At 36.8% G+C, this 12,668-nt stretch overlaps 1 protein-coding gene across 1 annotated transcript in view; it reads left to right on the top strand.

Annotated features, from left to right (window-relative positions):
- The first annotated feature begins 1,847 nt into the window (after positions 1–1,847).
- Positions 1,848–12,668, top strand: part of nfatc4 (nuclear factor of activated T cells 4) — a 40,338-nt gene continuing 29,517 nt past the window's right edge. The window contains exons 1-2 of the mRNA XM_008434010.2: positions 1,848–2,486; positions 11,371–11,537. Of these exons, the coding sequence (XP_008432232.1) occupies positions 2,300–2,486; positions 11,371–11,537 (354 nt within the window). The 5' untranslated portion in view covers positions 1,848–2,299. The remainder of the gene's footprint in view (positions 2,487–11,370; positions 11,538–12,668) is intronic.

Below are 12,668 nucleotides of genomic sequence, written 5' to 3'. Positions count from 1 at the left end.
ATGTTTAATTTGTTCTCTTTTGGCAAAGTTTCCACTAGATTTAACTGTTCAACCCTCCTGCAGTCTTAGAGCGACACTCAGGGAGAGAGCGGCAGATGTCACGGTCGGCCAATCGGTCGATCCATTAGCTCTTCAGTTCGTGGAACCGGCGATCTGCCAGAACCACATACATAGTAAAAAGCTGACCCCTCTTAGAGCTACAGAAGGGTTCAAACTCCGCTCATTCATTTTTAGTTTACAGAAAAAGCTCCAAGCTGCCAAATAAACAAAAAATAAACAGACCAATAATATTTAGACTTTTAGGACGGACATGTGCCCACCCCCACAGACTCACACAGATGTGCGCTACGTACAAGATGTTTTGACACAAAAGATGTTTTTTTTCTCCACAATTTTAATAGTAAAGAGGATTAGATAACAAAAAAACCCAAAAACTACATTAAAGGAAAATGTCAAGGTACACACAGTGAGTACAGCCCTACAGCTGCAGGCACTACTGCTGTCTTACACTGGACTATTACAGTACAACACCACATCACTGCGCAATACAAACTACTTTACTTTATTACTTTATTACTATCATGTTCCACCTAACACTTTATATGCTGTCCAATGTCACATTACATACTATAGTATTACTATGCTATCTTTCTCTATACTTTAACTATTGTGTTCTATGATATTTCCATACTATCCAATGTTTTATTATTGCTGTACTGTCCTGCATCATACCATTACTCTGCTGTCTTACTCTATCTATGCTTGATTATTTTGTTGTTGTTGTTCTGTCCCATATTACGTAATTAAAATATCTCTACAGTGTCTACATAGTGTTATGTTATCATCCCACAACTAGAAAAGCAGATGTTTCCAGAACAGCACAAGCCAACTTCATGGTTAATTTTCTAACCACTAAATACAAGTTCCTCTGATTATGTCTCAGTCTTGTTCTGTCATTTCTGGATTTAGTGATGTTGGGTTTTGTCGGGGGGTCTGGAAATCCTTGTGTCTGCCTGTTTGGTAGCAGTTTTCCCCTTCAACCTAACCACACTGTAACATTTTGAGACCAATCCAGGACCCCGAGGCCCCGGAGGACGACCCAGAGAGTGAAACGAGCCCCCGGTTACACGCCAGCACAGCATACACCCGACGGTTGTGAGAACCGGAGGGGGGTCAGAGCATGGAGATGTTGGAGAGACCAAGAGTGAGTGTGTTTATTTAAGTTTTTCTTCTCCTGACTCAGACAGAGAGCAGACTACAGAGGATAATGAGAAACAGATCTTTGGTGGAGAGGAAGAGGAGGGAGGGCAGAAGAGACGACAGAGACTTGGTCAAGGGGGAGAACAAAAATCAAGATGAAGTAAAAAAAAGAAAATGGGGAGGAGAGGGAAGAGTGACAGCCAAAAAAGGGGGGTTGTTGCGTTCATCGCCACAGGAAATAGGCCCTCTTATGTTCACTAACTGACAGTTAACACTGCAGCCCTGGTGGCCATGCAGCTGGTCTACAAATGGAGGTATGAGAGACTTTAAGCAGCTCCCCGTGCCTCCTGGTCATGATTAGAATAACAATCATTCTGCTTTTAACCCAAATATCTGGAAAAACTTCCAATTCTGACTGCAAATTTAGCCGCCAAATGGAAAAGGGCAGCTATGGTGATTGGGAAAAAACTGGATTACTAGACTGTATGAAGAGAATGTGAAGTAAATGTGACAGAAAGAAAACCCAGAAGGAGGCAGAGGAGGGAGGCTGGAGGTTGGGCAGGGGGGATTCATGACTGACACATACAGAGTCCTATGGGGAATGAGTAACGGAGCAGCCGGGGCTGGGAAACCCACCCAAAGGCAATTAAGGGTAAAGGACGACAAAAATATTTGATGAACTTTTTTCTTCTCTCTCTGCCTCAAACGGGACTGAGGAAGGAGTCGTGGGATCTCGATGGAACTGGGATTAAAGACCGACGCTTACTGGGAGTTTTGCTGATTTTTCTTTAAGGATGATTTAAAGCTAACCGCGAAGCATCCGGTTGGATAAACTTGCAAATAAAGCGAGAAGAAGCGGCAGAAACTTTTCTTTTTTGGAGGGGGCCCGAAGCAAAACCCCGAAGAAAAAGAAGAGAAAGAAAGAGAAGGGGGACGGATAGTTTTTGCGCAATGACGCGCTGATGGGAGAAAGCTAAAACTTCTTGGAAAACCTCTGGGAAAGTTTTTTTTTTAAATTACTATTATTTTGTTTTCGTGGCGCCCTTTAAGGAGTCGCAGGAGATTGAGATCGGATCTCTGGGTCCTGATCCGGAGGACGATGGGGGCCGCGCCGGGCTCGGGCTGGGAGGAGGGCGAGTTCGAGTTCAAGCTGGTGTTTGAGGAGGACCCGCCTCAGCGGCAGATCCAGAGGCCGTCCCCGGCGCGCACAGCCGAGCCGGAGAGCTCCGTCGGCGGGGAAGAGGAAAGTGATGGCGCCCTGTTGCGGCTGGACTCCAGCAACCTCGGTTAGAGTCACAATTTCAGTTCAGGCTGCAGATAAAGAAGCTGGAAGCCTTCTTCTTAATGCATGGGAACGTTTAGGCATGTTTGTGTAGTTGCATGATCCACGGTAATGACGGCCTCCATCCATATGCATCCGCTAATGTGGTGTGTGTTTGTGTTTCAGGCTGCATGCGTGCCTGTTTCCCTGGGTGAATTCTCACAGCGGCTTTGTTTTTTGGTATGGTATGCATCTGCGTGCATATCTCGCCGTTTCCCTGTTTGTTGTGCGCATTTGCGCGCGTGTGCATGTGTTTGGACATGTGTGCGTGCGGCCCCAGACTCAATGTGTTTCTAATCAGCTGTGCGTGTGAGCAAAGTTAACAGCTGCCATCTGGGAAGGAACCTCAACCTCTGTGTGTACTGAGCGCACCTCCCTTCTTTCGCTCGGCCTCCATCTCCCTCTCATTTTTAACCGCAAAACTCTCACAAACACGCATCGTATCCAATCGTTTGTTTCACGCCCACACTGGCATTTAGTTGGATTACCAAACCCCAGGCATGAATGTGCAACTGCAGGAGACGTTCAGGAGAGATGCACCTAGGAGATCAGATTCAGCGGATTTTTGCTTCTATTATTCTTCGATCTGCCATTTATCGAAGAATAAACTTTTCTCTTCTTTATATTAAATGACACTCTAGGTCAAAATGCACAAAAATCACAGTTTTGCACTTTTATTTTCAGTTGGAGGCACACTTTGATGCATAAATGTTTAAGTATAACACCTTTATGTTAGGTTAAGTTTCACTATTTTTGCACGCTATATACGAACAAAGCAGAAGAAAGGAGACAATGCAATAAAATGTAAAGCTTTTTCTCTTTTGAAGTCAAATATACAAAGTACTAATATTCTTTCAAATTTTTAACCCAAAGGTCTTTAGAAGAGAGGAAGAGAAGGACAATAGAAATATAATTTATTGTCTCACAGTGGGGAAATTTAGGTACAACAGCTGCAAAGTGACAGGTAATCGAGGCACATATGTTCACACAAAAATAAAGGTATAAAAATATAAAACACGATTTAGCTTAATATACTGTACAGTATTTTACAACATAAAATACTGCACAGTTATAAAAAATGGCATAGTCCAATCCAAGGAATGAGCAACTGAGTAGGAAAATTGTTTTTTTTTTTTATTTGTAAAAATATGCATGTATATTTGTGAATGAAATAAACAACAGAGTATCAACAATATGTGAAAACAGAGATGAGCAAATACCAGCAGGAATGTTGTTTAAATTGAGTAAAACTGTATAAATACCAGGATGTTGGTAGCAATGATAGAGTCTAACATCTTCTGGGAGGAAGGATCTATGATAACGCTCTTTTGTCCTCCAAGGATGCAACAGTTTGTCACTAAAGAAGCTTTCCAGTTCAGCAACAGCTTCTCGCATGGAGTGGGACACATTGTCAAAAAAATTATCTTAATAACAAAAAACATAACCCCGATTTATTGAGCCCGCTGTATTCCTACTTCAACTCAAACTACGTCTGCTGAAAATGGAGCAACTGAATTATTTTTACCTTAATTATTTTCCAAAACAGACCCAAATCCCAAAACATTAATGATAAAAATGATCCACTGACAAAAGATCAGGAACCCGCCTGTTTTGTTTTAAGGTACACTGTTAATAATGGCCGTGGAATTTACCCAAAAACTATGTGAAATCACAACTGAAAAAATTGTAAAGTAGAAAACATAAATGTTTTATTTCACAGAAACCTTTTGAACAAAATGTTTTTGTTGTTTTTACAGCAATTATATATGAGCATAATAAAATTTTGTTTGTTAAAATTACAAATGTGGTAAAAACTGAAAAATATTCAGGTAGTAGAAAAACTGAAGTTTTTATTAGTTGTTTTTGAAAAAATGGAGCTTATAAATAATGTAAAATTAACATAATTTTTTGTAGACTTAAAAGTTTATTAATGTAAATCAGCTGTGATTTAAATCATTGTAAATTAATCTACATATTATATTACAGTTTTCCAGTAAAAACTACACTTTTTTTTACAGTGTACCCTTCTATTCTGATCAGGAAGTCACTGAAAAATCAGTTTCTCACCTTATTATTATTTTTTAGATATATTAAAACAAAATCTTCAACTATTTATTTGTGTCTAAATGCGTTATGCAAGGGGTGTCCAAACCTTTTGCCATTAGATCAGCAGTTTTAAAAAAAAATTAAAACTGAAAAGATTTATTTCTGAAAACATTCTCTGTTTTTAAAAAAAAATCTCAAATAATATTCCAAATAAATGATTTTTTTAAAAAGCAAAGTAGTCTAACTGTTGTAGAATTAGCATCTGGCTCAGTTGCTGCATTAAATAATAAGTAAATATTTTCCAAAACTTTTCTCGTTTTTTTATTTTTTGGCAAAGGTTTGGCAGCACTTGCTAGATTTAACAAAATGTAATAAATAAAATCAGAAACATTGTTAATAAAAGAAAAAAAAAAAGCCGTATCTTGTACCGAAATAAATGTTTAAGAAGATTTTATTTGTCTGTAAAACATCTCAGATTAATCGCTCCATTCTTGAATTGTGAACAAGGAGCCAAACAAAATCATCCAGGGGGCCGCAAATGGCCCACGGGCCACACTTTGGACATCCCTGCATTATGCTGGAGCAAGTATGCGTATGCAAGTTTTTAAATTTCATAAAAATCAAATAATATTTAGGGACAGATACTCTGTGAATCTTGCAGGAATAAATACAGATAATTTTTCAATTAATTTGTTTGTTCATGAATTAAAAATTAATACCTTTATCAAATTAGCTTCTCTTTTATGTGCTATAACCTCCACAAGTTAACTTAATCAATTAAATCAGAGCATTAAGTTGGTATAAGTCCAGAAAAATGATTGGTCTTCATTTAAGTTAAAAAGTTTCAAGTTTTAGAGGTTTAATGTCTTCATTCTTCTTCTCTGCTCATGCAGAATGTATTTAAACTTCTCATGAAAAAACTCATATTTAATCATTTACTGATGCCACATTTTTTAATCAATTCTAAATTAAGCATCAGTGCTATTTCCCAAAATCAGTTTCTTTAGCAACATTAACCGAAGATGCAGACATCTTGAAGTAAAACGCCGATCTATTAAGAAAACACATGCGTACTTGTGGCTGGCAGTACAAGAAATCTTTAATTCAAGACCTCAGCATGTTTATTCCTCCTGCCAATAAATTTTAACAAGTGAATTCACACTTCAAAGACAGATTTATTTCACATATGGAGCGAAGTCCCTTAGATGTCGGGAATGAACCAGGAATGAAAGGTTTGTGGTTCATGCGTTACTTTATCCTGTCGGCCCATCTGTTCAACATACAGGATGCAAACTAACGTCAAACAGAAATGAGCTGCTGCTCAATTAAACGTGACAATTAATTTAAGTGGAATTTACAGCAAAAACATGGAGCTTTTGGTGGATTTTTATTTTATCATTATATTTTATTAGACTAAACTATTTCCTTTTGGTATGTTTGATGTCACTCAGCAGCAGATGCAAATTCAGGCAGAACTTCTGCAAAACGGCAGAAACCAAAATATCCGACTTCAAAAAGTAAATATGCAAATACAAAATCTAAATTATTTATATCTTCTATTTGGATTGTGATGGATAATGTGGAGGAATTGAGATGATTGTTTTAGGAAATAAATCTTTTTGGACACTAAAGATGGAAATAACATTTTATTTCAAATGTTTAGGTTTGGAGTCATTCTCCTACAACGACAATCACTGAGCAGATAAATTTGTTATCGATGCACCAATCAAACCGATAACCATTTCCATTTTTGAGCTCTAATCTGCTGGTTTAAATGTTAATTTATTCCATTTTTCTTAAGGACACATAAAACAGAAACATGTTTTTTTAACAGTGGTATAGCTTATATGTAGTTTTGTACGACTTTATGCATCGTATCATATTTCTTTATCACAGATGTGACTTTCAATAAATAAATTTTCTGTATTTTAAAGACAGAAAATGACGTCATTTCTTAGTTTTTTGGTACTTTTGGTATTGGCATTTGTTACTGATACCAAATACCAATACCAATCGGTGTCAGCCAGTTTTGTTCCCTTATTTTGGTACATCTCTATCTATTTTATCTTTTAGTTCACATTCTTGTTCAGAGTTTGGTGCCACACATAAATACCAGTGTGGGAATGAGTGAAACAAATGGAAATGTGAGAGATGTGATGGAGGAAAAATCGGCCTGTTCCGATCTCCAGTTGACTGATTGGTGCATCTCCATCAATTATTTCTCAAACGTTAAACTTTTATTTTACTTTCTCCTTTTATGACATTTTACATCTAAAAACTTGATTTCTGAAAAGCTCTCACTGTGTTTTTGTTAATGCCACAGTCTTCATGCATATTAGGGGTTCATTGCACAAATCCTGGCCTATGCTTTCTAAATATCTCATACTTTGTGATCTCTCAAGGGGGCTGTAACTCTCAGGTTGGGGGTATACATTGCTTTAAAAAAAATCAGTTATTAAGATCTTTTGTACTTTAGAATAGCTTTTTTACTGTGTTCAATAAGTGTTAGGTAAGCTTTCGAGGCTCATAAACTTTACTGGTCTGCACACACACATACGCCCAGATCTAAAACAAAAAGTTGCCTCAGTACAGCAGCTTTAATCACTTGGAAATATTTCTTTTGCCAGGAAACATTTGAAGAGATTTCTTTTTTTTTTTTTTAAACCCTAACTCGTAATTTGTTGGCGGTTTCAGTTGTGTGTCCATGTTGCCCAAAATTTGCCTGCATGGCTCACCGCCATCATTGCACAACAATGATCAGATGGAGCCTCGCTCATTACAGAAAAACCGCTGCGATGCTCCGTGTGGAAGACGGGAATTACATGTGGCCCCACGCGGCTGTGGCCTTGTTTGGGTGGCTGTTTGAAATGAAACTGAAAAAACTTTTGGTGATTTCATGCATAAGAAAATGTCTTTTAGTGCGGGTTATAAAAACTAGCAGCTTGGTATGCAGCTGTTAATGAGGAACGGATGAGTTCGTCATCATTTTGGTCGTGACGCCATTTTTTTTTCATGCACAAAAAGACTATTTTTAATAGAAAGTATAACTTGGACCTTTAACCCCCCAAAAATCTATAGTAGCTCTTAAAATTGCACACATTCCCATTAAAGTGTTTGGTTTTATTATGTATATCATCTTTTCTATATATAATTTTGTATTTATCCTGCACAACTCGGCTACGAAAACAACAAAGAATATTTAAAGAGGTGAGAAATCTGACTGCATTTATAAGTACCACTGAACTAATACTTTGTTGAAGCAGCTTTTGGTTAAATTTCAGATTTTTTGGTCTTGACTTCTCAATATTTACACACCCTCTCTTGCAAAGGTTCTGCAAATCTATCAGGTTGGTCCAGTCTAAAACTTCTACCCTCCTGTAATAGCTGCTGCATGTTTGGACTCACAGCGATGCTAAAAAATAAAATCTCTTTACATTTTTCGGAAATACTTTAGAGCCTTTTCTAAAATCAAATTTTAGTGGCCTGTTTTAAAATTTCAGACGCCAGTTATACAGTGGAAGCCATCTTGGCTCTACTGCAGAAGCTAACATCAACAGTTTTCCTTATTTACGCTCTTAGGGGTTCAGCCAATCAGCGCTGAGGAAAAATGAATGGTGCTCCTGGATTGGTTGATTTGCAAAGTTGCAAAATCTTTTCTGGACAAATGTAAAATTGTTGACTGATCTCATATTTCACTTGATTTTGTTGACCTTCGATAATCTGGAAACATTTATTAATATGTTTAAACCGATTGCAGCACAAACAAAAAAAAACGCTGCTGCACAAATGTAGCACCGCTGATGGACACCATATTTTGTTTGATTTTGTAAATGTGGATTGGCAAGTTGACCGTTGATAACCTCCAAACATTTAAACATTTATTAATATCTTAAATGAAATGCAGCACAAACAAAAAATTTGCAGCACAAATGTTTGTTTTGAAAAATTTGGAGGGGATAACCTCACTTCATTCCACAAAGTGGTAAATTTTTCCACAAATAATTTGGAGTCACGTTCTGTTACTGTTTTCAGATTTTCACTCACCTCAATAAAAACACAGAAATGCATCCCCATTTCATGATGGCACCGCCACCATGTTTTCTTGTGGGTTTTGGTGTTTTGTTGGTGATGTACTGTGTTGTTTTTGTGTCAAACATACCTTTTGGATTTGTGGCCCAAAATTAAAGTTTGGTTTCACCCAAACACATTGTTTAATAAAGTTCTAATCTGGCCTGAATGTTTTCTTTGATAGAAAAAGCTTTTTATTTACCGCTGTACTTCAGGAAACAGACACTTATGAAACACGATCAGTTAATTTGTATCCTCAGATAAAAGGGATCTTGTTAAGAAAATCCATCAATCAAGATGAAATATTCAGTATTTCATCTTGGTAGACTTTTGCTGAGCATCTAGCAAAGGAAAGACCATAAAGATGCACAAAGCACGTAGCTAAAAGAAATAGGTCAGGGTTTGTAAACCCACATACAGTCGTTTATGTCCGAATAATAATATAAAAAACTTTTTAAAATGTTTATTGAAAGTAAAATATTATTGCAGTGTTTCTTTTAAAAAGCAAGCTTAATTTTTTCTTTTTTTTAAAAAAACCTCTCAGTATAAACCACAAGGTTGAAAACTCATTTTGACCTGCCGATTGTTTGGTTTATACTGACGTTTATTTCACCAGATGGTGGTTCAATTAGAAAGGTTTAGGTAGTCGTTTATCTCTTTGAATATCTTATAAGATCATGTTGTTCTAATAAAAACTGCTGTCAAATAAAAAATAGCTGGAATGAACCCCACTTGAATGTTACAGGCTAATTTTCTTAATCCATAAAAACAATAAAAGGATTAATTGACCTGTTATCACACCAAAGTCAGCTGCGTTATCTTAATAAAAAAATAAATCCAGCCCATGATATTGATATAATCGTAATAAAACAGACTAAACAGTTTGGTCCACTGCTTTCGTTGGCTTGCTTTAAAAAGCTCCAGTGCATTTTCCATACGGTAACAATTACTGCAAATTGAGGGAAACTAATGTGTAATAAATGATAAAGGCATGTTCATATAGAAAAATTAATCTTAATTATATCCGTAATTTTGTTTAATAGAGTTTGATTGAAATTTAATGCGTCCTTTTTTTAAATAATCTCAAACCAAAAAAGCAGAAGTAAACCAGCACAAATATACAGACTGAGGTTTTGAATAAAAATAGAGGATACATATATAACAAAAGTTCACAGACTAAATTGAGTTTTATTCCCAGTGAAACGTAAAAAAAAAATGTCTGTAAACATGTGGAGGGCCATAAGTGACAAAATTTATTAATCATTAAGTAATGAATAGAATTTACCATTAAATAAATAAAAAATTTGATACATTTAATACACAATAAATTCATTAAATATGTCAATAAATCACTAAATGCAAACATATAATTAAAGTCAAGGGACGGGGCTAACACTCTTCAACTCCGTTAGCCTAGCATGATTCTTTGAAAATCAAGGTGGCTCTTTGGAAAACTTTTACAATTAGCAACAATGTAGGAGCAGGAAACTGTCTCCCAGATTATGTAGCGGAAAGAAGTTGAATTGATTGTAAAACTGGTGGGGTTTAACGATCAGAATAAGCTCCGCCCACGGCCCCGCCCCTCAGAATTAATGGGCAGCAACAAGAACCATTAAATACTTAAATACACTTTTTATTATTTTTCCGCATCAGTTACTAAAAGTTTCCATTTTAATGATTTAATAACATCTAAAAAATGTAAATTGTCTATTGAATAAATTATTTAAACATTTAATTAGACATTTATGTATCTAAGGGTACATTTAATTACTGATTTAAGGATGCATTTATTTATTTTTGTCACTTTTGGTCCTCCAAAGCATATTTTTTCCCATATATTCAGCCTCACAGTTCATTTTTTTTCAATTACTCATTCAGGAACAGATACCCACATTCAGAGTCAGCCCAAGGCGAATGCGAGTGAAGCGGCTGCTTAGTTCCCTAACACCACCAGGGGGTTCCCAAGAGCATCATCCATCCATCCATCCATCTATTTTCTTTACACCCTTGTCCCTCAGTGGGGTCGGGAGGTGCTGGTGTCCATCTCCAGCTAATGTTCCGGGCGAGAGGCGGGGTCACCCTGGACAGGTCGCCAGTCTGTCGCAGGGCAACACAGAGAAACACAGGACAAACCATGCACACACACACTCACACCTAGGGGCAATTTAGACAGACCAATTAACCTAACAGTCATGTTTTTGGACTGTGGGAGGAAACCGGAGTACCAGGAGAAAACCCACGCATGCACAGGGAGAACATGCAAACTCCCAAGAGCATCATTTGATTTAATTTTGTAGTGTTTGCATGTTTTGTTCATTTTACACATCTGCTCCAAATTTTATAAACAAAAGATTTTAAAATTGTTTACTGTATATTCAGTGTTACGTTAAATTTATATGCCACACATATACATTTATATAAATATCGCAGTATTTCAAACTGCAAATTAATTAGAGCTTCTTTCCTTTAGGGTGAAAATAAAAGGCCATAATAACACCGGTATGTTGTAAGCTAATTGCAAATGACAGTAATAAAAGTAGGTATATGATGAAGTATCTGGTGTTGACATGTTGGTATAAGTGGCCCCCAAATCAAGATCTGCTCAGGGCCCCATAAAGGCTTTGGCCAGCCCTGATCACATTTATTTAATTTTGTCACTTTTGGTCTTCCAAACCACATGTTTTACTTATATTCAACCTCACAGCTCTTTTTTTTTTGTTTGTTCGTTCATTCAGGTACGGACAACCACTTAGCCATCGCTCATGCAGGACACTCAATCAACATCCCCAGCCCGCCGCCCTCGTCCAATCAGAGGGCAGGGATGCATTCGCCGCCTCCCCGACGGGCCACCATTAGAGAGTTCAGCGGCACCTATGAGAGCCTGCCGGCCCGCTCCGTTCAGGTGAGACGAAGACAGTTCATGTCTCACTGAACTAAACTTTTTAACTGGTTTGCTTTCCTTAGGGCTCCACACTCTGTTTATAGTGTTTAACATTTTTGTCTAACTTTTATTGAGATTTATAGCTGAGAATAGGAAACTACGGCTAAAAAATACACAATCTCTTCAAAAAAACAGCCAGTTCTAGATTGGAAAAATGTTACCTGGTATGATGAGTTCATAAATCAGCAGATTTTGAGGTCAAACATCACCGTACTCCTTGAAAGCATGACTCCACCCCAAAATTTACTGTTTGCACCTTTTTGTATTTCCATTTGGGTTTCTACTGCTTCTAAAACAGCCCAAGCACTTAAAAGAAATAAAAACATGTCAGAAATCTTTTATTGCTATTCTAAGTTTTTGTTTGTGACTCAAAGTTTTGCTTGTGATTCTCATATGATGTCTTGAGCAGGGCCTAAAATCACAAAAAAAGATTTCTGATGTGTACAAATAAAAGTTTATGTTTGGCAAATAACTTTTTAAGTTATTTGCCAAACATAAAATGAGCTAAATTTAAAAAAAAGTTTTTTAAACAAAACGTTTTGTTTTTTAAAAAGGAATTATTGCAATTCCAAAAGTTTTGATTACAATTTTATTTTACCTAACTGAGGATACTTTTTTTTTTTTCATTGAATAATTGGGGAAAAAAATGTAACTGCATACTCTGGTTTGCAGACCCTAAACTTAAAGTTTGGATTGAGTTTTTTACCCTTCATTAATGACAAGCTTTTATTACATACATTATATCTATCATTGTAATTATTTTTTGTTTATGTTTTCAGAAAAATAGTAATAATAATAAAAAAAACGCATTTTTTTTGTCTCCGTTGTTCTTCACTGGCGGAGCAGATTTATTCCTAAAAGATCGAAGATAGATTTATAGCACACGTGTCAAACTCGTGGCCCGCCATATCATTTTATGTGCTCCCACCCCCACCCAGCGTTTTATAGGCCCATGATTCGCTTAAAATAGGTTTTCAGCACGAATTGACTACAGACTACATCTCCCATAATGCATTCCGATTGTTACCAGCCAACATTACGGCTTCTCGCCACTAGAGAGCAGCAGAGTCACCTCAAGCTGCTTATTGATTT

This window comes from Poecilia reticulata, linkage group LG17 (genome assembly GCF_000633615.1).
Source record: "Poecilia reticulata strain Guanapo linkage group LG17, Guppy_female_1.0+MT, whole genome shotgun sequence".
In the NCBI taxonomy this organism is placed as follows: domain Eukaryota; kingdom Metazoa; phylum Chordata; class Actinopteri; order Cyprinodontiformes; family Poeciliidae; genus Poecilia; species Poecilia reticulata.
Note: the sequence above shows the minus strand (reverse complement) of the source record. Positions and strands in the feature narration are given on the sequence as shown.